This window comes from Ailuropoda melanoleuca, chromosome 6 (genome assembly GCF_002007445.2).
Source record: "Ailuropoda melanoleuca isolate Jingjing chromosome 6, ASM200744v2, whole genome shotgun sequence".
NCBI classification, from domain to species: Eukaryota; Metazoa; Chordata; class Mammalia; order Carnivora; family Ursidae; genus Ailuropoda; species Ailuropoda melanoleuca.
Genome location: NC_048223.1, coordinates 7,364,877 through 7,391,496, shown reverse-complemented (window position 1 = coordinate 7,391,496; position 26,620 = coordinate 7,364,877). Strand labels below are relative to the sequence as shown.

At 38.0% G+C, this 26,620-nt stretch overlaps 1 protein-coding gene and 1 non-coding gene across 2 annotated transcripts in view; one reads left to right on the top strand and one right to left on the bottom strand.

Moving 5' to 3' along the window:
* ATP1B3 (ATPase Na+/K+ transporting subunit beta 3) overlaps positions 1–25,122 on the top strand; it is a 41,411-nt gene extending 16,289 nt beyond the window's left edge. The window contains exons 2-7 of the mRNA XM_034661888.1: positions 7,795–7,923; positions 12,404–12,511; positions 17,147–17,331; positions 18,153–18,203; positions 22,193–22,279; positions 24,120–25,122. Coding sequence (XP_034517779.1) covers positions 7,795–7,923; positions 12,404–12,511; positions 17,147–17,331; positions 18,153–18,203; positions 22,193–22,279; positions 24,120–24,293 — 734 coding nt within the window. The 3' untranslated portion in view covers positions 24,294–25,122. The remainder of the gene's footprint in view (positions 1–7,794; positions 7,924–12,403; positions 12,512–17,146; positions 17,332–18,152; positions 18,204–22,192; positions 22,280–24,119) is intronic.
* LOC117802880 lies at positions 22,718–22,822 on the bottom strand. The gene has a single exon (XR_004626392.1). It is a non-coding gene; the product is annotated as a U6 spliceosomal RNA (small nuclear RNA).
* Positions 25,123–26,620: the final 1,498 nt, after the last annotated feature.

Sequence of the window (26,620 nt, the reverse complement as noted above, 5' to 3'; positions counted from 1 at the left end):
TGTTATTTTTCTTGGTTAAATATCTAGGAATGGATAGCTGGATTCTATCATAGGTGTATGTTGCTAACTTCAAAAAATTGTCAAACTGGTTTCTAAAATAGGACTTGTCTGTCTCTCTCGTTTTTTGTTTTTTGTTTTNTTTTTTTTTTTTTTTTTTTTTTTTTTTTGTGGTTGTTGTTGTTTTGTTTATTCCCACCAGCAGTGTATGAGAGTTCAGTTGCTCCACTCCTGGGCCATCACTTGGTATTGTCAGTCCCTAGATTTTCTAGCATTTTGGTGAGCCTGTAGTGGCAGCTAACTGTGGTTTTGATTTGCCCTTCCCTGATGACTAGTGATGTTGAGCACCTTTTCGTGAGCTTATTTTTTGCAATCCTTAAATCTTTGAAGTTTTCTTTCAAAACTTGTGTGCATTTTTTAAAAATTTGTTTTGTTGTAAGAGTTCTTTACATATTTTAGAAGCAAGTAAGTCCTTTGTTGGTTACACGTTTTATAAAAATTTTCTCCCAGTCTTTGGTTTGCTTTTTTATTTTTTTAGGTATCTAGATTTTTCTTTAGAATTTAACTCTTCTCCAGTTCAGCTTATCTAATGAGTTTTTTATTTTTAATAATCAGAATATGAAATCTGATTTTTAAAAATTGTGCTTTCACCTTCTACTCTGTATTTTCAATATACTTACGCTTTTTTCCTTCTTGCTCTATTTGCACCCACTTCTTCCGGGTATCCGTTACCGTCTTTGTTGAGCTTGATACCTTATTGTATTAGTTTTTTCTCAGATATTTGGTGATTATTGGTTCTGTGCTCCTCCTCTTTGTATTTAGACATTCTGGTTACAGGAGTCTGAGATGTAGGGAGCATATGCCAGCCAAGAGCTGGTCTAGGTATGGGGACTCCTTATTCCTTTAGGTTTTCACCAGCCTTCCAAGGGTATTGCCAAGTTTTTCAGCCCAAGCATCCACTCCCTGCTCCCACTTCAAAGTAGATGTTGCTACTCTTAGTAGTCGCTTGACACCAGGGGCAAGTGTATATTGGGGGGTAAGAGGAAAGTCACACTCAATGTGACTGACCCTGCTATGGAGTCTCCTAGTCATCTGGTCTTTGACTCAGAGCTCCCTCCTCTTCTCCATCCTTGGTGGGCCAACTCACTTACTCCTGGGAGGCCTTCTCTGATGAAATCCCTTTCCTTCCTCTCCCTGCTAGAAACGGTTCATTTTTTGTCCTTTTTTTTTTTTAAACCCTAGCACTTGATGTCTGTAATTCTTTGTTTATACGCCTGTCACTTATGATAACTGAACTCTTGGAGAGAAGGAACAGATTTTACTCATGTAAGTTTCTATCACCTGGAGCAACATAGAATGCTTGAATGGTATTTTGCAGACATTGAGAGTTTAGAATATAAAAGGTGACAACTTGGGGCACCTGGCTGGCTCAGAGCATTCAACTCTTGACCTCAGGGTTGTAAGTTCAAGCAATTATTTAAAATTAAAATCTTAAAAAAAGGTAACAATTTGAGGCTCCCGGAAGAGCAGGCCAGGTAAAGGTACCACACGGAGAGGTACTGGTCTGAATGTCACTCTTACTAGTAGGCTAATCATAGGCAGGTTATTCAGTCTTGTTTAATTATTTTAATAAATGTATAAAATATGAATGCATGTGTATATGTATATATTTTTATTATAAAAATAGTACATATGCTCATTAGTTTAAGAAAACTCACTCTTTCAATGGGGGACAAATAATTTTTTTTTTTAAGCCTGGCCAGGGGCGCTGGAACAAATTATTTTTTAAACAGGTGGTACTGGGACAACTGATATCTATATGCAAAACAGTGAAGTTGGACCCCCTTTCTCATGCCACATATAAAAATGAACTTGTGGTGCCAGGGTGGCTCAGCCCATTAAGCATCTGACTCTTGATCATCTGAGGGTCATGATCTCATGGCTGTGGGATCAAGCCCCATGTCAGGCTCCACACTCCCAGGATGGAGTCTGCTTGAGATTCTCTCTCTCCCCCACTGCCCCTCCCCCCACTCACGCACAATTCTCCTAAAATAAAATCTTCAATAAAAATGAACTTGGGGCGCCTAGGTGGCTCAGTCAGTTAAGCATCCGACTTGGCTCAGGTCTTGATCTTGGGGTTGTGAGTTCAAGCACCATGTAATTAATATTTTAAAAATAAATTTAAAATTTTTTTTACAAAATGAACTCAAAATAGATCAAAGACCCAAACATTAGAACTAAAACTATAAAATTCTTAGAAGAAAACATAGATTCAACAAGTCTTCATGACTTTGGATTAGGCAATGGTGTCTTAAATATGACACCGACAACACAAACAACCAAAGGAAAATATAGATAAATTGGACTAGTCAAGTTTAAGAACTTCTCTGCCTTAAGGGACACTATCATGAAACCAAAAAAGATCCCACAGAACTGGAATAAACAATTAGATATGTGAATAGAGGCTTGTTTCTGTAACATATTTAAAAAAAAAAAAAAACAACTTAAAAAGACAACTCAACTTAAAAATGGATCCAGGATCTTAACAGACAGTTCTCCAAAGATGATACAAATGGCTGATAAGCTTATGAAAAGATGCTCAACGTCATTAGCCATTAGGGAAATGTAAATTAAAGCCACATTGAGATACCACTTCACACCCACTAGGATGGCTGTAGAAAAAGACAAAAAGCATTGATGAGAATGTGGAGAAATTGGAACTCTGCTGGTGAGAATGTAGAATGGTACAGCTGCCTTGGAAAACAGTCTGATACTTATTCTAAGTTACTATCTAGCACTTCCACTCATAGGTGAATGGGATGTGAATTAGACCTCAATAAAAAGTTAATTTTAAAAATACAAATATATCAAAAATTTTTAAGAATTTAAAAATACGGATATACAAAGGATTTTAAATTGTACTTGTCCATAGGCTTGCTTTTTTTTTTTTTAATTAGATCTCTCTTTAAGATTTTTTTAAACTGTGAACAGAATGCTAATTTATTTACCAAGGCAATGCAGTTTCTAGTCATCAGAATTTTGAGGAGGGGCACAATCTTCTAGTTATTTAGGTACCATCAAGTAACTAGGAAGTTCGCAGAAGTTAGGGAATCAGATCACAGGGTCTTAAAAGTGTGTTGAGTGGATATGTACGTTCAGGCCTTGGTGAAGCCTAATAACTCCCTATGTGTCCAGATTATGCATCCTCATATTATATAATAAAGGATTTGTGTGGTCTTTGTCCCAGGTGCCTGACACAGAGTTTCTAAAAACCATTGGAATTTCCTGATGGGAATATCTATATTATGCTAATAGAGTGACTCATGGTGGGCCCTTCATTAGCTTCCCTGGGGGCTGGTCCTTAGAAAGACCAATCATGTGATTAGAGGGCTGGGACTTTGAGCTAGCCTGACTTTTAGGGGGAGGGAAAAGGAGGGGGCTGGAGACTGGTTTTAACCAATCACATGGCCAATGATTTAATCATACCCACATAATGAAACCCCAGTAAAAACTCTAGACACTGAAGCTTTTGGGAGTTTCCGGGTTGGGGAACACATTAATGTGCTGGGAGGGTGATGTTCCCTCATTCCACGAGGATAGGACATAAAAAACTGCATTCCCTCCCAGACTCTATGCTGTATTTGTGTGTATTGTTTATAACAAAACTGTAATCTTAAGTATAGCCCTTTTTTGAGTTCTGAGTCATTCTAGCAAGTTCTCAAACCTGAAGGAGCATTGGGGACCTCCCAGATCGGTAGCCAGTTGGTTTAGAAGTTCAGGTGGCATCTGAGGTGAGGGCAGCCTTGTGGCGGGCCATGCCCTGACCCAGTGGAGTCTGTGCTGCTCTGGGCGGCTGGTGCCAGCATGGGATTGTTGGACACTCAGCTGGGGTTGAAACAAAGTGGCTGGTCAGGTGCATTTCTCCTTCCCTGAATGACATGGAGGAAACCTTGGCCAGATTTTTTGCTGCTTAGTTTCTTTTATAGACTCCACATTAACAACCCTCATTTGTGAAAACATTTTTTGAGAGTGAAGTGCAATTTGATTAGGTTAAGATTTAAACCTTAAATTTAGCCTTAAAGCCTAGTTGAAGTATCATTACAAAAATGTTTCTAGTTGTTGGCCTTCCCTCTGCCCCTGAAGTTCATTTTTATGTTATCAAATTTCTTTTTTTCTTTTCTTTTTTAAAGATTTTATTTATTTATTTGACAGAGACAGCCAGTGAGAGAGGGAACACAGGCAGGGGGAGTGGGAGAGGAAGAAGCAGGCTCCCAGCGGAGGACCCTGATGTGGGGCTCGATCCCAGGACTCTGGGATCACGCCCTGAGCCAAAGGCAGACGCTTAATGACTGAGCCACCCAGGCGCCTCTATGTTGTCAAATTTCTTGACTTTTAGTTTCCTTTCTATAATGTGAATAATTAGATAATTACTCTTACCCCTTTTCTTCAGATGGGAGTAGATATTTGTCCAAGGTCATAGCAGGAAAGTGGTCAGGCCAGGATTTGAGTAAGTCTGACTCCATCATAGCCCATGCATATACCAACTGAATTACCCAGGCATCCCTGACTTAAGGAAATTCTTGAAGGATTTTAACCTGGTATTGGATTTTAATTGGTATTGTAAAATACCAATATAGTCTAATATATAATCTTGATGGTGACACTTAGAATATAATAGCTTATAATAGAATAAGCACTATTTAGGCTTCATTTGCTGTTCCTGCTTGCATTAACTAGAACTGACTCAGACGTGGCACACTGAACAGGTTCCATCTGCACCATCCATTACTAACCTAGGTTACCCCCAATTTGATCCCCAACAGTGTGTGAAGCCTATCTGCAAACTGCATCTGAGGAACTGTATATAGGAGCAGTAATTTACAACTTCTGTTTTTTTTTTTAATCTTTAAGAGCATTTTATTATACAGACCATTTCACAGAACTTTATTTATTTTATGCTTTTAAGACTTTATTATATATCTTTTTAAAAAATATTTTATTATGTTATGTTAGTCACCATACAGTACATCCTTAGTTTTTGATGTAATGTTCCATGATTCATTGTTTGCATATAACACCCAGTGCTCCATGCAATACGTGCCCTCCTTAATACCCATCACCGGGCTAGCCCATCCCTCCACCCCCCTCCCCTCTGAAGCCCTCAGTTTGTTTCCCAGAGTCCATAGTCTCTCGTGGTTCATTCCCCCTTCTGTTTACTCCCCCCTTCATTCTTCCCTTCCTTCTACCGATCTCCCTGCTATTCCTTATGTTCCACAAAATGAGTGAAACCATATGATAATTGTCTTTCTCTGCTTGACTTATTTCACTTAGCATAATCTCCTCCAGTCCCCTCCATTACAACTTGTTTTTCTAGTATTTGTTTTCTTAGTAGGAGAAAGGAGCTTAAGTTGATAAATTGTTGCTACCCTTATGCGTGGTCCTTCATATATGATATTTATAAGTGAGATTAATTTTAAATATTAGTTTTGGGTCTTAGCAAAAGGAACATATTCAAGTAGAGAAAACTCATTTTAGTGCTGGAAATCACTTATTATTTTTACACTCCTTACATTCAAAATTGACTTAATTTCCACTAGTATATGGTATCAGATTTGGAACATGGTTATTAATTTGTGTATTTTTTTAAAGATTTTATTTATTTATTTAGAGAGAGAGCAGGGGCAGGGGCAGAGAGTAAGGGAGAGCAGAGAATCCCAACCAGACTCCACACTTGAGTTCAGAGCCTGACATGGGGCTCAATCTTCTGACCCTGAGATCATGCATGACCTGAGCCAAAACCAAGAGTCGGATGTTCAGTTGACAGGCACCCCAATTTATGTCTTCTGAAGTTTTAACACTTTTTCATTGTGTAATGGTTCTTTAGAAAGCATATTTGGATATAGCTTGTTCATGTCTGTTTTATGTTTATTTACTTTGTAACTTTTTATAAATTATTTACGTTTTTCCTGGAAATTGAAAATCAAATTTTGAAAATAGTATATTACTATTTTGGGATGACTTAAAAACACAGCTAAATAATCAAACTCTTAGCACTTGTGTTTCGAACTTACCTTCTGCATCAGTCAACAAACTGCTATGGCCTCAATCCGCCTGTTTTCTATAGAGTTTTAAAGAGTGTGGAACACAGCCAGCACTTGTTACATTCATGTATTTGTTGACCCTGGTCTGTTGAATGGAGGATTTTATCTGTTAGTTCCTGTAAACGTCTACATCTGAAAGAATCATTTCTCCTATATTTCATTAAAATAGCCTTTGTGCTTTGCATGTGTTTCATTTCCCTCTATAGTTAATTGAGCACTTCTTTAAGATTGGTCTTCCTTTTCTTTTTCTGCAACAGGATCCCTGTATGTGGTAGGGAAGTGATGCTATCTGAAGGTGACATGCTGTCCTCCTTTCTTCCTTCTGTCCTCTCGTTCCCTATTTTGGCCTCCTGGTAATTGGGGCAAGGGAGGATGGGTGGATGCTACTCTAAATTAAGGTGAAATTGCTTTAATTATTTCCCCTTTACTTGAAGTGGGGGGTGGGGGGGCAGTTTCCTGCCCACATTTAAGAAATAAAAGTTACCTTGCTTTTGGCATAATCTGTTTTGGGGCCATGGCATCTTCTGAAAATCAGAAAAACACTGTAGAGTGATTCTCCAGGGGATAAAAAATGGATATATTTAGGAATAAAGTGTATCACAAATCTCAAAAACTCTTAAGTTAATCCTTGCCTGGGGTGGTGGGAGTCCATAGATTACAGATGCGAACCTCTGCTGGTAATAGAGTCAGGCAAACGAACACGTATGTTATTAAGACCGGGAAATAAAGCTGATGTTAATTAAACTCCAGGGAATTAAATGTTTTCACTATTGCTGTATCTGGGGATTTATTATTTTTTGATCAGTTTTGAAACATTAAATACAAATGTGTGACTTTTAACAATATAGTCTAATATATAATCTTGATGGTGACCACTTCTGATGTTCGAACTTTGAAGACAGACGTTTGAGAAAAATGATTTAAAATATTCCCAAAATAAGTCACTGGGTTAGGATAGATTTGTTTTAGTGCTTCCAGATTGTGAAGGAAAAAAGGCTAAGCCCTTGATGTTGAAACTTGGGTATGCCAGTTCTTGCTTTGTGCTTAGCAGTAGTTATGAAGTCCCATTGGTTGGGGCACTTGTTTCTGGTCTTGTCCTTTCTTCACTTTTGCATGAGCCTTCTACTTAACTAGTGTTTCCTAAACATTATTCATTGAATACCATCTTCATGATTTGCCTTCTGTGCACATTTCCTGGCTGTTCTTTAAGTCCACTCACTTTATAAAACTTAAATTTATGCAAATAATTATTGTGAAATATGGGATTGAAGTACTAATTCTTTTCTGTTTGCCGCTTAAAGGAACATGTGCATATGAGGGTTTTATTCCATCTAAAATCATCTTTTATCTCACTGGAGGACATCAGGTTCATTTTGGGAAACACTCCCCTATGTGCTGAAGTTTTAAAACTCTGACCTTGAGCCACAGAGTATGATGGTGGACGCTGTCTGTACTTGGAAGTGTCAGCAGAGATGAGGGGTTCTGGGATGGGTGGGTGCCACCTGCTGAAATACCCTTTGCTTGGGCAAATTTGTATTGTTCTGAATATGGACATTTTTGGCTGTGTGCATGGCAAAGCTTGGAATCCTAGCCTCACAACAGTTGCTTTATTTCTCTAATTGCCCCCCATACCTCCCACACACATGCAACATACGTATGTATCTCCAGTTTTCCTAAGTTTTATTTTCTTTTGCAGGTTTGGTCTTCCTCTTCTACCTAGTCTTTTATGGGTTCCTGGCTGCACTTTTCTCATTCACAATGTGGGCTATGCTTCAGACTCTGAACGATGAAGTTCCAAAATATCGTGACCAGATTCCTAGTCCAGGTAATTATATTGCAGTTATTGTGGCTTTTAACTAAATTTGGTTATACTTTGGGGTGCCTGGATGGCTCAGTTGGTTAAGTGTCCGACTCTTGGTTTTGGTTCAGCTCACGTCAAGATCTCAGTGTCTTGAGATCAAGCAAGCCCTGCGACAGGCTCCCCACTCAGTGGGGAGTCTGCTTCTTTTCCTCACCCTTTGTCCCTCCCCCTGCTCACAGCTTCCCACATGTGCGCGTGCGTTCTCTCTCAATTTTTTTTTTTAAATCTGGTTATACTTTATCTTCACTATAAACTTTGGGGTTAGGTAATGTGAAAATGTTGATTTTTGTTTATTTAATATTTACACACTGATCTAAAGATCTTCAATAGTTACATACTGATATGAAGACCTATAATATTTACATACTGATATGAAGACCTGGGCTGATAAATCTTGAGTCCTTGCCAGGAGTAAGCAGGAGTGAATATGGAGAATCATAGTGAAGCCAAATTTGACCAATATGGTTATGAATGGCTTTTGTGAATATTGTGTAGCATTTTCACTTTGCCTTGAGTAATTTACTTATCAAGTATATAGTTTAGCTCTAGCTTAGGCTTGGTCTTGTAAAATACAAGCTTCGTATAATTGCTTAGTATGGTAAGAAATATTAAATAATGATACATCAATAGGGAATAAAATGAGTATACTCTTATGTATTTAATTCTTGTCCATTGATTGTTGGAAGGAAAAAAATTCTCCAGGATACTCCACTACAGAAAAAATCTTAACTGAAACACTTATTTAAATCATTTTCTTCCTCCTGATTTCATTCTTTTAAAGCTGTCTTTGAATGCCAGCTTTGCGTTTGTTGAACATGACTCTTGTCCTCAAGGTGCTGGCAGTTTTTATAGAAGAAGATAACAATGTGCAGAACTCCAGTATATGTAATTCCCCAAAATGTGAGATAATAGAGAAGAGCAGGCTTCTCGTGGAAGAGGGGGATTTGGATAGCAGGCAGGTGGGCAGGCAGGCCAGGGAAGGTAGGAGTGTCGTGGGAGGTTTCTTTCTGGAGCAGTGGTTCCCTTCCAACAAGGATTGGCTCCCCCAAGGGCCCTGTGGTCTTGTCTGGAGACAGCTTTGGTTATTACAACTGGAGAGGTGCTACTGGTGAGCAGAGGTCAGGGATGTTGCTGAACATCCTAAAATGCACAGGACAGCCCCCCCCCCAACAAAGACTTATCCAGCCAAAAATGTAAATAACTAGTGCCAGTGCTGAGCAACCCAGACTCTAGATCCTTGCTCACTGCATGGATTGGTGAGCCTTATCAACAGCCAAACTGCACCAGTTTCCCCAACCATCTTTTCTTGGAACATTTTATTCTAAGGACTTCCTTATTTTGCTGCTAATATTTGTGTAAACATCAGGAATCACTCTTTTCTCTTTTTTAGTTTATTTGACCAAGTATCAGAGACTAGCTCCATGCTTACCTCCCCCTCATCTCTCACTTTGCCCTGTTTTCTCTTTCTTCCTAGGCTACTTTTTTTTTAAGCTTTATTTAGTTTGAGAAAGTGTGTGCATGAGTGGGGGGAGGGGCACACAGTGAAAGAGAGGGGGAGGGGGAGAGAAATCTCAAGCACACTCCATGTTGAGTCGGGAGCCCAATAGGGAGCTTGATTTCACGACCCTGAGATCATGACCTGAAATCAAGAGTCAGATAAGCGCTTAACCGACTGAGCCACCCAGGCACCCCTAAGTAGCTTAATTCTAGAATAATTATTTTTCTTGCTACCTAAGTTATGTGACTTTATGATCATTGAATGTGATCCAGTCTAGTTCAGAAATATTATACTGTTTATAATTACATGAATAAAAGCAATAAAATGTGTTCCATATATTTCAGTTTCAAACTGAATTCCTTAAAATTATTTACAACTGTACTGTAATACTTAAAGTCTTATCAGTAATTTAATAAATATATGCGCACACGTATATATAATATGGACGGATACATACTAGCTTGTTAAAATTTTCTCCTTACAAAGTGATTATGGTTATTATTTTTTCTTTCTACTTGTATTTTCTACAGTATATTCAATAATATACTGGGTTTTTTTGCATTGACCATATTGGTTTTAATTTTAAATGACATCATTTTAGTAATATTGTTCCTACCCAGTAAAATAAGTGCTAGTTTGAAATTGGTACATGTAAGTAACCTATACATACATAAAACATAAACACAAACTGCTCCTCACACCCTGACAGACCTGCACATTCTGTGCACAGACTCTCGTACTCCGGTGGTTTAAACTGGAAGGAGATAGAGGAGTTACTGTAGTCTACATTCGGTTGATGTTCTTCGTTTCAGATAAGGCAAGACTGTTTGGAGGAATTAAGCTTGCCGTGTCAAAAATGCACCTATACTATACACGCCTGCCATGCTTTTTTACTTAAGAGTTCCAAATCAGCTGTTAAATAGCAAGTTACTAGGGGTCCAAGAGCATTGTTAGGCAAGGTCTGAGAAGTAACTGGTATCAGGAATTCAGTTTTAGGGGCATCTGGCTGGCTCAGTCGGTAAAGCATGCAACTCTTGATCTCATTGTGAGTTCAAGCCCCACGTTAGGTGTAGAGATTACTTAAAAAAATAATAAAATCTTTAAAAAATTCAGTTTCATACTTTCAGGTCTTATAAGATACAAGAGTTTTTGCAAATTGAATCATTAAAACATTCCCTTAGAAATTAGTCATGTAAAGGAATGTAGTCTTTTGTATAAAGCATAGATATCTTCATGATTTTCTTTAAAATTTCTTTAGTTTAGAAATCTGGATATTTTGTGTTGGGTTTTTCTTAAAGTTAGGTGTTTTCAATATACTTACATGCAAGCTGCCTTGATTCTGTTACTGTTTTACTTGCAGGATATTATATCTTGTTCCTGCTATAAAAACCTTAAAAAATAAGAACAATTTCATACATATACAGATGGTCATTTAATATATTGGACAGTAAGACATTTTATTCTTTCATTAAATACTTTTACAAAAAGTCTTAAAGTTATTGTAGATTTTATAGAGATTTTACAGTGGATGGAATATCAGGCATAGGAGATTATCCAAATCCAAGTGATCTCTGGTATGTTGATGCAGGTGAATGGGGAGTTTAATTGGTCTTTTGTGCTGAATATAGACTAAGATTTGCTCTGCCATGTAGGAACATTGTTTCATCATGTTTGGGTAGCACTGCATCTAGTTCAACTCAAGATTCAGGCAAACCAACACAGGCAAGTTTAGGGTTTAAAAGAAACTGTATTTGATCTAAAATGTAACACTGTATTTAAAAAACAACCAAAACAATAATAAAATGTAACACAGTATGTTACCCATCCTGGAATTAAAATGAAAAAACAAAGAATTAGATGCCTGTGAGCAGCCATTTTAATGGAAACTAAGACAACCCTTGTTATTTGTATATTTTCAGATTCAGTACAAGGCATAGCATCTCTAATAACTTTGATATGGGAAATGGTTAGAGACCAGTGAAAATTTTAGGACTGTTTTTAAGCCTGAGTGCAAGGCTGAATTAATAATCTAGATCTAATGCTTATTTATTATTACAATTTATTTGAGAGAGAGTGTGTGTGCACATGCACAAGTCGGGGAAGGGGCAGAGGGGAAGCAGACTTGCCTGCTGAGCCAGGGAGCCTGACATGGGGCTCAGTATACCAACCGGGCAGATCATGACCTGAGCCAAGAGTCGGATACTTAACCAACTGAGCCACCCAGGTGCCCGCCCCTAGATCTAATGCTTTTTAAACAAAGAAAGGTTATATTAAAGGTGGAATTACCCTTCTTACAGATAAAAATATGCTTACATTTTCTTTTCATAAACTCATTCAGCATGTTCTGTATACATGGGTGTTAACTCCTGATATGAAACTGTTGGTGGTTATATTCCAAACTCTTGATGTGAAAACCACATTTTAATTATAGAGTAGTGTTTATTATTGAAAGAATATTTAACCATAGAGTTAAAATTGTATAGGCCTCTTTCATCGAGTTAAGTTTTATGTGTTTCCATACAGTTGTAACTTGAATGACAGAAGTGGGGAGACTTTGATTTGCTAAAATTTTTGCCCTATTAATAGCAGATTGGCAAAACCTAAAAATATTTGATAGAAAAATGAATATAGGAAGTACAAACTAAATCTGCAACTTCTAAAGTCAGGAACAGAGCAATTATAATTAGCTGTGGATAATCAGATTTAGGGGAGGTTTTTTAACTGATAATGTCAGATGATTTTGAAGATTTGCCATTCTCTTATTTAAATGTCTGTGCCTTTGTAATCAGAAGTGAGAAGTTCTTGATAATTTCAGCATATCTGTGAACACGGTTTTCCATTTAATTTAATGGGCTCTGCCCTTTAGATACAAAAGAAAGGAAAAAGGAGGAAAGAAGGGAATTTCCTGAAGTTAATTTTCCTCCTTTTTCTTTTATCTCTTTATAGGACTTATGGTTTTTCCAAAGCCACTAACTGCATTGGACTATACATTCACTGTGTCTGATCCAGAGTCCTATCAGGGGTACGTCGAAGACCTTAGGAAGTTTCTAAAACGTAAGTATGTTTTCTTAGAGTAAGGTAAAAGATTTTAGTTATTAGAAAAACTATATGATAGTGATTACTTTTAGAAATAAAATAATGATTACTTTTAGAAACATCTTTCTTACAGTCTGTTTTACCTTTTTTTTTTTTTTTCCTATGTTAAACACAGTCCACTGAGAGGACTTTCAAGATTTTATAATTAGTCATGGGGCGCCTGGGTGGCACAGCGGTAAAGCGTCTGCCTTCGGCTCAGGGCGTGATCCCGGCGTTATGGGATCGAGCCACATCAGGCTCTTCTGCTATGAGCCTNTGCTTCTTCCTCTCCTAACTCCCCCTGCTTGTGTTCCCTCTCTCGCTGGCTGTCTCTATCTCTGTCAAATAAATAAATAAAATCTTTAAAAAAAACGATTTTATAATTAGTCGTGAAAATATTCTAACTTAGAGAAAGACCTAAGGGTCTAAGCCTAATGGGCAGTTGATTTGACTTTTCTATGATAAGTGCATGAGTAAGTCTGTTGAGAATATTTATATCTGCATTGAAAAGTATTTAAAGCAAAACTAAGTTCCATAAAAATAATGACTCTTAGGTATTTGGATCTTTTGGAACCAATGTACTTGGGAGGGGAAAAGGAATGGTATTTATCATTTAAAAAAACAAAACCAAATACCTGTGTACTGTGGTTTTGGAGTTAGCAGTCTGTAATGCTTTCTAATAGTCATTCTAGCCCATTTTTCCTCTTGTTTTGTTTAACTTAACTCTGTGGTATTAGCATGCACATAAATAATCATCACATGCCCTGGCCCGCTGGTTCTCAATCACCTCACCTCTTCCTCAGGCACAGAGATCTACATTCATTCCTTAGAACAATAGGACCCCATTGCCAAAATGACTGATTGAGGCTTTCCTGACAGCCTGGTTCGCCTGTTTAACTTTCCCTCACTATTCTACCTCACTGGGACTTAGACTTCACTGACCCTTTTAATTTATCCCAGCCCCTTCTCTCTGACTTCCCTTTTTACCCAGCTTATTAATTCCATGGTTTTTCATTTCATTTTTAGTTTTGCCAGTACTTTAAAATCCCTTACCTGTCAGTCTGCTTGTCATAAAGTGCACATGGATGAAGCCACATAATTCTCCTAGATGAAACCGTATAATTCCTGGAGGAAGCCCGTTCTTTGAGCCCCCTGAGCAGGCTGCTGAATACTCGACTACCTCCCCAAGTAGACCAACTCTGCTACCTGGCAATCCCACTGAATTTCTCTGGATAATTCTCTGAAGGGATTATTGCCAACTTCTACTCAAACCTCTAACCCGTTACCTTTTCCCCTTCATACAACCTGCCTTCCTCCTTAAAGAAATAATGGAAATACTCAGATGGGAGTTCCACCAGTTTTCTCATTACCAGTAAAACAGACCTACAGTTACAGCCATTTTGTCTGTGATATTTCTCCTGCTTTGATGCTCTTCCTCGCATTGAGGGCCACCTGTACCAGTTCTCTTTCAGTGCCTTGGAAGCATTATTTGCTATTCCTTCTCCTATACATTTAGCCTCACTTTATTGGGTGCTTCCCATCAGCATGCAGAAGTCCTCAACTTCCTCTTATCTTAAATCAAAAACCTCTTGACCCTACACCTTCCACTTGGCTGTCTTTCTACATCTCTTTCCCTTGATAGTTTGTTAAGGATGTTTTTGTCAGAATATAATCCATGGTTTAAAAACCAAATAGTAAAAAAAGGTCTATAATGAAAACCGTTTCCTGTCCTCCTTTTTAGCTGCAGTCCTATTAATTTAATCAACAAATATTTTTTGGAGGGCCTTCTTTGTGTCAAGCACTCTTCTAAGTTCTGTCAGTGAACACAAGAAGAATGTGTTCATGGAGTTTGTAGTCCAGTGGTGCATGGTAAGGTGATGAGTGCTGTGGAGGAACATGAGGTGGAGATGGGAGAGATGGGAAGGGTTACAATTTTGAACAGGGTGGTCGAGGAAGGCCTCATGGAAGGGGACCCTTGAAGAAGGATGTGAAGGTGAGGGAACTAGCCTGAGGCTTACAGTGTCAGGGTTTATCAAGGAAGGGAGAGGGGCTGGATAGAGTAAGCAGGGTGAGAGTTGTAGGAGCTCAAGGTCAGGGAAGTAAAGGAGGACTGGGTTGTATAGGTCTCGTTAAGTTCTTTGGTTTTTACACTGACCAAGTTGGAGGTTTTTAGGCAGGGAATAACATCATCTGACTCTAATTTTTAAAAGATCAGAGGCTGCTTTCTTGAACTATGGGGGGAAACAGAAGCTAGATGGGAGGCCATTACACTAATCCAGAGGTGTAGAATGATGGTGTGGCAAGAGAGGAAGCAATGGAGGTTGTGAGTAATTGATTCTGGATACATGTTCGGTGGGAAAGAACTTCATGGTTTTGAACTTTCTCTTAATTTTTTTTCTATATCTCTAAATATTATACTTTCCTGGTGGTTCTTGATTTATCACTTTTATACATCATCTTTACTTCCTGCCATGACAGATGAGGATTTACCTCACGTGCCTCAGACCTTCCCCCACTCACCCAGTTCAATAATTGAATTACTATTTTTAGTTTCATTATTGGTCACCTTTTTATAGTCTTTATGTCTTATTCTATCATTTGTAGACACTCTTCTGATTTCCTTATTTGTACACTGTCATTTGAGGTATCCTCTTGAGTCCCTTTATTTCTGGAAAACTCCTTAGAGCCTTTCCCCTCCCCCCATAGTCTGTACTAGTAACTGTTTAGGCCTTTAACTATCCAGCTGTCATTTTTGGGACTCCTTATCCACTTTAGTTGGATTCAGTTTGTTGGCTCCTGTCTTTTTTCTTAATTTACTGCCTAGTTTAATGGAGTATATTTATTTCAAATAACTTCGTAAGAAAAGAGACATGAAATGTAAATTTTGAGTCCTTTCGTTTCTGAAAATGACCTAATTCTGCATTTATAGGTGATAGTTTAGCTGTATATAGAATTTTAGTTTTTTGTGTTTGCCTTTTTCTCCTTTGCAAGGCTGGTTTTTTAATTCTGTTTCTAAATGTATTTCCTTTGGGTTCTAAAATTTGTTTTGGTTTCAGTCTCTAAAATACCACTTTACTGGGAACTTGATGGGGATCTTTCATGATGAAGGCTTAGGTTCTCCAGTTCAAGGAAATTATCTTGCATTATTATACTCTGATAATTTCCTCAACTCATTTTCTGGTTCTTTCTAGAATTATTCTGTTAGTTGGGTCTTGGATCTCTTTTCTCTCATTTTCTGTTTTACTGTATTATACTTTCTGGGGGATTTACTTTTAATTCTTTAACCTTCACCCCCTCCCCTTTTAACTTTCAGTCATTATCCTAAGTTTTAGGAAAACCATTCGCATGTTAAAAGGTACCATCAAGGATACCACTTAAAATTTAAAGTTCTCTTTTGTTCAAATTAACTTTTCCCCTTTCAGGTCTTTTCCTTTCAGGTCTTCCCTTTCCCTTTCCTTTCCTGTTGACCTTTGTATTATTTTAGGCTTTCCTCAGGTGTATAGGGCTCTCTGGTTACTCTGTCTGGGATCAGTGATTATGTCCATGTCCCATCATGCCTTGGACTAATTATAATCTAATTTTTGATAAATAAAAGATGAAACCAAAGTGTTTTTTTTTTTTGAAACCAAAGATTTTTTGACAATTTTTTTCCAAAGTAAAGATGTACACTTGTAAACACATTGACTTTGAAATTTTTGTTCCTGTTTTGGTTGAATTCACGTTAGGTGGCCTTTTTCTGGTACCAGTTGTACCCACACACCAGTAGTTCTTATTGAGGTACTGCTGCAGCGTATCTTTTAACTATTTATTAGTATCTCTCAGTAAACACATTCTTTGAGGGCAGGGGCCACATCAGGCTTGCTCACTGTTGTGCCACTCTTGCCTAACACTGTGTCAGTAGGGAGCAAACAGCCAAAAACCCATTGTGTATCTCTCCCTCTCCTTTCTTCCCCATCTCCAGGTTGTGACCATTTGACTCCTTTCTTACTTGAGTTTATCTAAGATGTTACCTCTGTTTCTACTAAAAAAAAAATAAAAATAAAAAAACACCCTTCTCTACGTTGACGTTAACTCACAGGTGTCTGCTGATGCTCAGCATTGCTGCAGACCCTGCAGAGCAGACTGCCATGGCACCGTGTATTTTTAGGCCCTTCAGTTATGATTGTTAATGACTGTTTTCCCCATTATACTGTAAACTCCATAAGGGCAACTGCAATGCCTTTTTATGTTCTCACCACTGTATCCTTTTTTTTATGGGAGTACACAACTTCTAGGTGTACAACATAGTGATATGACAAGTTTATAGGTTGTCACCATCTTTTGGGCCATGAGCATAGGCGGCATTCAGATAAAGCTATAGCCATGGCTGGCGCCACCGAATGGTAACAAAAGAGTTTGCTCTGTAATCCAGTTTGTGTCATTGTTGACTGCAGTAAACTTCAGAACTGTTAAAAGTTAAAGGAACAAGCTTAACATTCTTTCCCCAGAATAATGGGTAATCAGCATTGCTGTTTTTGGTCTTCGAAAAGTGTCGTCCAAAGGATGATGTGTTCCTGGTTGTGTTTAAGATCTGTTTCTGGCTGATCTATGTACACATACATGTTTCCTTTTTAGCATATGATTTAGAAGAACAGAAGAATCTCACAGCCTGTCCTGATAGAGCACTTTTTGAACAGAAGGGCCCAGTTTATAGTGCATGTCAGTTTCCTCTTGCCTTACTTGAAGCCTGCAGTGGTGTGGAAGATCCAGAGTTTGGCTACTCCAGAGGAAACCCTTGTGTTCTTGTGAAAATGAACAGAGTATGTATATATTTTGCTGCAACTGCTTTTTTCTAGTATCCTCTATTAAGAAGCTGGCAGTGTTTTTTAAATCTCATTTTGGGGTAACTCGCATAAAAGATTAGCCATGGTATTAATTGACAAAAAACCAAAGTCATCACATGGGCAAGGATCGTTAATGCCGCTGATACTATTTAGGTTGCCACAAAACTTCTCTCTTGGGAGGAATGTTTACATTTTACAGGCATTTGCATGTAAAATGCATAAAAATTCAAAACATAAAAAGATCCTCCCACAAAACAGATGTTTAATGTCTGTTGCCATGCTACATACATGAAAGTAGCCTCAGTACATAGAACTGAATAGTGCTGTGTTTTAAGATGGGATTCTCCCCAGTGTATGCATTTTGTGGAACAGACAGATGTGAGATATGGCAGGGCTCTATGGAAGCCTTATGGAAACATATGTTGAGGGTTTGACCTAATATATTTTCATGAGAAACCATTTTATGCTTCTGTAATTCTTACTATTAGCATTTAAGGTTTCTGTTTGTTTCTTGTTTTAAGGGTAGCAAAGTACAATACTATGTTTTACTCAGTTCTTTGGTAATGGATTTACTTTTCTAAATTGCCCCAGTATAGTAATAAGACAGCTAATTGGTAAGATTATTATACTGAAAAGTCCATTCTAATCCTCTAAAATAAAATTAAAAGGCAGATGTAACAGTTTTAATACAGTTGATATCCCTCTCAACCCTTCCACCCTGGGATCCCCAGCAACACCACAGGAGGTTTTTTCATATGTTTGTGATGTTTCAATTAATCAGTTTTTCTTTACCTTAGATAATTGGATTAAAACCTCAAGGAGAACCAAGGATCGAATGTATTTCAAAGGTTAGTATTCAAAAAATAACCCAACTTCTGTTAAAGCTTTAGTGTATCTTAATATTTTAAAAGTCAGTGATTTTTAGTCATTTTAGTCCTCTGCCAGTCTTAGAAGAATAAAATTCCACCAAACTTTGGGTGTAGAGCCCTTCTTTATTTGCAAATGATAATTCAAAAAGATGTGGTTTCCACGTGCACTGACTTCACTGTTCACATTTACACATATCATTTCATCAATTCTGAGATTTTTTTTCTAGCTTAATAACATTGAAATGGGGGTTGGCTTTATAATGGATGGTGTCTTAATAGTGTATCATAAGATTTTTTCTTTAATAGTACATAAATTGGTGTTCATCATGGTATCTGAGAGTTCATGAAACATGGTACGTTTTCCTTAAGGCAGAGGCAGTTTTTTTTTTCTAGAGTGCTATGCAGTTTTCATCCCATAACTTCTTTTGTTTTCTCTCCATGCTGCAAGTGCAACTAAGACAAATATGTAAATGATGGGTAAGAGTTCGGAGGAGAAAATTTTAAGTTCTAAATTTAATTTTATTGTTGTGTAAAATTAAGCATTCCAACCCCAAATCTGTGTCAGAAGTATCTTACTTGAAATATTACATTGAAATCACTTCTAAAGTTGTTTGTGGAGAAAACTGTATTCCTTTTAGCCATGAATGGATTTCTTACTTGGGCAGAAACTTTTTGCTCAGTGGTTCTCAAATTTGTTAATGAATCAGAATCACTTGGAGGGCTTGTTGGGTACCATTCCCGGAGTTTCTGACTCAGTAGTTCTGAGTTGTGGCCCAAACTTACCGTTATTTCTAACTGAAGTTTCCAGGTGTTGGTGATGCTGGCGGTCTCAGGCTCACACTTTGAGAATGCCTGCTTTAGAGTCTAATACTAATTTCTTTTGAATATTTATTCACTGTTTAGAATAAAAAGCCAGGAAAGTTAGGGTTTCTCATCTGGGTTGAAGTATACATGGGTGAACCATAGGCAGATTCGCTTTACCTCCTTGTACCGGAGTCAGCTCAGCCAGTATGTTATTTAAAACCAGATGCTACATCTAAGCTGAGCTTTTCTTGATAAACAAATCTTTCTGAAAATCTAAGCACATAACTATCATCTCTTAGGCCAAGAAAACATGGCTACAAGACACATGCAGAAAAAGTAACTCTATTATCCTCCTTGCTTGCACGTCTTTCCCATAGAAAGTTTCCCGAGGCTTGGGTGCTAGACTTGGGCCAGGTAGAAATGCTAATTTCATGACCGTGTACCTGTACGCAGGAGCTTCTGCCTTTGCTTGTGAGCGGAGCTCTCTGGAGAGGTGGCTCTGGAGCCAACACTATTAAGAAAGGAAAACACATTTTGGCCAGAAGGGCAAAAGCTGTAAACTCCTTTCCTAAGATTTCAATTCTGTAAACCTTTGGCCAGTATAAACAACTCCATGTAACTGTTCCCTTAGGGTTTTAAACGGATTTTTATCTATTGTGTATCTTTTGCTTCTAGAATAGTTGGCAGAAATGGTAAAGAAAAATCCCAGTTAATGACTCAAATTTCAGTTTGTTGTTCCTTTTTGACGACGTATATAAAGCATATAAAGTAAAGTAGATGGGGATTTGATTTAGTTGTGGAATAGGTTTGTTTTTAGAAAGTTTGTTAAAATTGTATTGTACTCCTAGGCTAGTCACAAAGGAGTAATCAGGTGGAATGCGTGCATTCTAGAGGTGTGGCTCTAGAGCAGATGGGAACATTTACTACACATCATAGTTGCTGTTTTCATTACATATGTCTGTATCAAGTGTTCTTTAAATTCTTTAGTTGACTTAATTTTTAAGAATATAAGATACAAATGTATTACATAAAGTTTGATCTGCTTTAAAGGTTTTACACAAGAGTCCTGAAAATACTGAAATATTGATAACAACATGCTCCTGGGCATTTAATTTAAAAGATGGTTCCTGCAAAAGATGGAATATTCAATTTATGTCTTTTTTTAAACATTTTTCTATAAAAGTGAATCCTGTTCATTTAGGAAGAATATACAGAAAAATCCAGAGGGAAAAAAATTGGTTAAATGCTGCCCAGAGATAAACACTGCTTAGAACATTTGGTTTGTGTTCAAGTCTTTTAAGGGTGGTGTTAAGAAAATACACTCATTTTAAAACTTTTGTTTTCAGTGGAACTTAGTGACTGTTAATAAGACTCTTGGACTTAGTTGCTCCTCAGTTTCCAATATGATGTCATTCATATACTTAGAAAACTATGACACGTATGCTTCACCCTAAAGTATCCTTTTTCAGATGGGCACTTCAGCAGTCCATAAAGTACAAGTAAAAGCTTGCCATCGTGTTTTTGGTACAAACCAAGAGAATACTTAAGAGTCAGTCACACCTGGGTGACCTTAACTGAGCCTCAGTTCCCCTGTTGGTAATTGATCCTGCCCACAGAAGGGCGTTGGGCCTAAAAGAAGTTAAGTGGGGTGTCTGGCTGGAAGTACCAGCTCAGTAAAATGTAATCCACAGAAAATCTCCTTTACATGTTGGGGAACATCTCTTTTTGTGAATTAAGCTCAGGTATTAAGAGAAAATAGGTCAAACAAAAGCAATTAATACAGAAAGGCACTTTTTTCTTTACAGAGTACAAATGTAGGGTGGGGGCTAAAAATGGTTTCTGCAGTTTCTCTTAGCTTTGTTATCTCCTATTCTTTCCATCTACCTTTGACCTAGATCACGAGAGCTTGCCCATTTTGTGGGGTATCGTTACTCTGCATTATGCTGTCATCTTGCTGTGTCACTTGTATGTCACATGTGCTACTTATTATCGTTACATAAGCAAAATAGAACTTCTCCTTAGGGGAGATTCTTAGTTTTGCTGTGTGCTTTCAAAAATAGAAATTAGTGCATTTAAATCTAGAATTGAAGCATTTACTAATGTTTTATTTTAATTCATGCTTAGTAAACTTCACTGATCTTAGTCATTGTCATCTACTCAGTGTGAAAGTTAGAGTTGTTTTTTTTTTTTTTTTAAAGATTTTATTTATTTATTTGACAGAGATAGAGACAGCCAGCGAGAGAGGGAACACAAGCAGGAGGAATGGGAGAGGAAGAAGCAGGCTCATAGCAGAGGAGCCTGATGTGGGGCTCGATCCCATAACGCCGGGATCACGCCCTGAGCTGAAGGCAGACGCTTAACCGCTGTGCCACCCAGGTGCCCCTAGAGTTGTTAAAAATTAGTCTTATGCAGAATATGTTACCTAAGAATTCTCATTGTTTTTATCAAGAAGAATAGAGAATAGCATGAATGAGTTGGATTATAGATGATTAATTTGTGTATTTGTCACATTTAGCATTTAGCAGTCTTTTAAATACATGGAATACCAGTAAATTTGATTACTTCGATTTGCAAGTGCTCATAAATTTAAGGGTATTTAAATTGGTTAAATAGAGTTTTGCTTGGAGTACCTTAAATTTTTCCTAATGGTTTTTGGCACTTGCATCATAATTTTCCCTTCTGGTTACCATTATGGTTACTAATCACAGGAAACTTTGCTGCCTCCCAGGCCTGAATCCTGCATTCTACAGTGTGGCAGCCACTGTTTGCAGTCTGGAAGCACAGTATTTTAAATCATTTCAGGAGTACATTGGTCCCATCTAGACTGCTGCCTTCCTGCTGTCAGTGGCTGGAGAACTGGCATTTGGTAGTTGGAAGGCAGGTAAGATTTTTAGACAGTGCATGAACAGATCTGGCTATAAGTTAGAAGGGACTCTCCTGGAAAACTTGTAGGCTATATCAGGAAATGTAAGAAGAGTCAGGATAGTTTGTGTCAAAGGATTTAAACCAAGACTAACATGACTCTTCTCAAAAATATACTTGCAATTAATGCAGTTGGAACATTATTGTAGAATCACCACACTGTTCGTAATGATACTGCCTTATTAATATATAATTTTGGTTTTTGTGACCTAAAAAGAGCTTTCTCTTGTTTTCTATTTCAGAGTGAAAACACAGCAGCTCTATCAACTTATCCTCCCAATGGAGTTATAGATTTAAAATATTTTCCATATTATGGGAAAAAACTGCATGTAAGTACTGAGAAGTTTGTAAGTGGTCATGACTCTTGGGGAATTGGCACATCTGTATTAAAATGTCACTTGTCTATCCTCTGTTCTGGTCTTTAAATATAAATGGTGATGCCAAGTAGAGATCCCACATCTACAGTTCAAAACTTATTTTCAAAATACCATTTTCTTTCTTTCTTTAGAATGTGCATAGAGTGTGCACGGAGATGGAAAAAAAAGTGGCTAGAATAGTACAAAGAATTCATGTAGGCCTTTTCCCTAGATTTCCCAAGTGTTAGTATTTTACCTCCTTTGTCTTACTAGTCTCCATTTATGTATAATTTCTTTTCCTGAACCCTTTGGGATTAAGTTATAAACATGGTGTCTCTTTACACTAATGCTTGTTTTATTTTCCTAAAAATAAGGACATTTTGTGTGTGTTTTTTGTTTTTGTTTTTTTTTTTTAATATGGAACGCTTCACGAATTTGCGTGTCATCCTTGCGCAGGGGCCATGCTAATCTTCTCTGTATTTCCAATTTTAGTATATGTGCTGCCGAAGCGAGCACAATAAGGACATTTTGTATAACCATAATATAGTTAGCAAAGGAAATTAACATTGATAACAATACTATCATCCAGTCTACAGACCTTGTTGAAATTTTACCAGTTGTTCCAGTAACCTCCTTTCTTGCAAAAGAAAAAGTGTTTTCTTGGTGCAGGGTATCACATTGTGGCATCTTTTATAACCTGGAACAGTTCCTCTGTCTATTTTATGCCCTTCTACTCTTCCAAATTGAGCACAGGACTTCTTTTGGCCCATTTTATGTTCCTCAGTTTGAGTTTGTGTCATGTTTTTCATGATTAAATGTAGAGTGTACATTTTTGGCAAGAATGCCTCAGAAGAAATGTTTTCAGAACATCCTGTCAGGAGGGTCATGGCATTGATTGGTCACAGTAGTGATGGTAACGTTGAACACTTACGGGGTTCGGGTGGTTATCAGCCAGGTTTCTCTGCTGTCGAGTTTTTTTTTTTTTTTTCTTTTGTAATCAGCAAGTATCATGTGGAGAGAATACTTGGAGAGTCTACACAATTCTGTTTCTCCCCTAGCTTTAAGCATGTGTTGATTCTTGCCTGAATCAGCTACTAATAGGATTGTTCCCAGATGTTTTTCTAATTCCATCTTTCTTTCCTCCATTTACTAGTTGGCATTCTGCTCTGGGAAAGAGCTTTATTTACATCCATATATTCTCATGGACTCTTACTGTCTGTTCTATTCATTTTGATGCTAAAATTGTCCCAGATTTGGCCAGTGAGAGACCTTCGCGCTGGCTCCTATGTCTTTTAGACATGGTCCCATGATTCTTTGAGTACCTCCTTACTTTCTGGCACTACAAGGTATTCCATACTCATCTTGTACTTTCTCTGTCTCAGTCCTGGAATCAGCCCACTAGTTCCTTTTAGTGAAGGAGTGTGTCTAGAAACCACAGTGATAATAATACAGTTAGGAATATATTTGCATCAAATTACACAGCAACCATAAGTATCTAGGAGATCTAAGAGATCTAAGTAATCAGTAAGGTAGTACTTGGGTGCAAGGGGAAACTCAAACCAAGATTATAGAGTATCTAAAAAATGATAATGAGACCCAACCTATGCAGTGCTCACAGGAACATTCATAGCCATCTAAACCCTTCTAGCTGTAAAAATTTAAGTGAAAAATGAGTATCCAGTTCAAAAGAAAAAAAAACATGTAATAGATTAAGACTTGTTTTAAAAATTTTCCAGAATAAACCAACTCCTGATAAAAGTGTAAATGAAGTTACTATAGAATTGGAATTCATGTATTTTCCTTTATTTGCCAGGTGAGCTATCTGCAGCCATTAGTTGCTGTCCAGGTCTCCTTTAATGCTACCAGCAGTACCGTAAATGAAGTAATAGTCGAGTGCAAGATTGATGGATCACCCAACCTAAAAAACCAGGATGATCGTGACAAGTTTTTAGGACGAGTTATGTTCAAAGTCACAGCACACGCATAGTAGGAGTTAGGGTATCTCCAGAGAGTAAATGTTGTGTTGTCTGTCCTCATTTTGTATCAGTTGGACCTGCCATTCTAGAATTATGAGACCACCTTGGAGAAAGGTGGGGTGGTACATGACACTGGGGTAACATCATAATGTGCTTCCAGATCATAACATTCAGTGTCCTCTCAAGTAACTGCCTGTTGCCTCTGCTGCCTTTTGAACCAGTGTACAGTCGCCAGATAGGGACCACGAACGCCAATTCTGAACACGTAGTATGGGGGTCTTGTCTTGTTTTTATGTGGTTTAATTGCCAAGTGTCTTAAAGCTTCCTGTGCTGTGCTATGTAAATATTTTATAGACTTAACACTGGTTAACTGTCATATTTTGATGCCAGCAAAGTTTTAGCGATAAAATGGTACCTGATCGTCATCAAGTGACTCTCTAGCTGCAAGAAACGTGGTGTGGGGGGAGCGCTGTATGTGAGGCGGAAAAAAATAAAAGTGGATTTGAAAGGTGGACTTGATGTTTTGTAAAATTATTTTTTACATGCTGAATTAGTCTGTGGATCTTTTTGATTAAGAGCACAAACTTTATGTTGTAAAACATGTAAAAAATATATATACCGATGGGTTTATTTTTAGTGCTGGAACTAAATCTCTTATAAAGTACTTTAGACCATAGATGAAACAGCATTTTTAAGTTAGCCACTATGGATATGCACCTAATTTTTTATGAAATTAAATTCATGATTTAAATTGTACAATAGTTTGTGAAATATCTTGTTACTGCTTTTATTTAGCAGACTGTGGACTCTAATAAAAATATAAATTGTGAAATACAAAAACTTGGAACTTATTCAAAGCTTCAAACCAGTTTAATTTCAGCATTCTTTGACTTGTGTGAAATATTTTCTCCTATCAATGTGTACTGGTATGATTCTTTGTCATAATGTGAGCTACTGCCTCCTCTGTTGATAAAGGTGTGCTTCCTATATGATCTTTGGTTTAAGCCAGTTTTTTATTTCTATCCATAAAAAGGCCAACGCTGACAGTCTTGGTTTTCTTTGTGTTGGTGCAAGCCAGAATGAGTGGGACGCAGCCCAGCTGGCCCAGGAACAGCTGTCTGGAGAGAGCATGAGTGCTCCCACTGGCCTTGACTGGCCAGATGGGCCTTGGTGACCCAGTGGCAGCCTCTCCACCCCACTGGGATCACTGGCACTAAGATCTTAGTGATAACAACAGATCTTTGTTTTAGAAATCTTTGCCAACTAAAGAAAATGATTTTTGGAGCTGTTACTAAAGCAGATGTTTTGGGGCTTTGATTTTCCTTTCTGCTTTCTCTCAAGAGTGGAAAACCATTTTACAAATGCTGGGATGCTAGAGCTATGTCATGGGCTGCAGCTAGAGCGCCATGTAGCTGGTCCAGCGTGAACAGGTTTTCCATTGTCAGTTTTGGCTCTTGTGGAATTCATATTATGTATTCCATTAAATTTGCATTTGTGTGTCTTTGAAGTATAACACAGATGAAAGTTCTGTTTTAATGAGCTGAGATAAAAACAAACTAGCTCTCAGAACATGAAACAAGAATGGAGAGATCCCAAATGGGGCAGTGGGCTTGGGGAGAATAAAAATGAAATACACACAGAAATCACTAAATGATACTTACACCTCCCTGGTTCAGGAGTTTGGATAGGTCTCAACCCCCTGACTGCTGAGTGACCTCAGCTGACCTACCCAATTCCTGGCTTTCTACCGAAATTAGGGGGGGCGGTGAACAACTATCACAGGCCTCCTGTGTGCCAGGTAATGATGTGCCAGACTGAGGATACAGAGATGAAGACATGGTTTCTCGAAGATGAGAGGGAAATGGGACAGCCTCTGGGACAAGCTGTGGCATGGTAATCACAGTAATGGCAGTGATGTGCAAGTGTCCAAGGAGGTGGGGTACGACTGCCCTAGGAAGGTCTCTCGCAAGAGACAAGTGTTAAGTGGAGGGGGAGGGTCAGCGTGATGCAGATGGAGAGCTTGGGAATGAAAGGCACTCTGGACACAATTGGAGTCTGCATTTCTGCTTCATTTCACATTTTCCTCAGAACTTCACCAGACCATTTTACCATGCAGATTCTGGTTCCAGAGGAAATTGTTGGATATAGAGTCTCTCAAGTCATGGCCATGCTGCTTACTCACAGGCCACAGTTTGAATAACAAGGGACCAGAGGACTACAGCCAACCAGGTGTGCATTCTTGGTGATTGGGTCTAGCGCTAGTTTGACCAGCGGACGGAGAAGATTCAACTGTCAGCTGACTTTAGCTGACGCTCAAATATTTTCAGCAGGTTGGGGG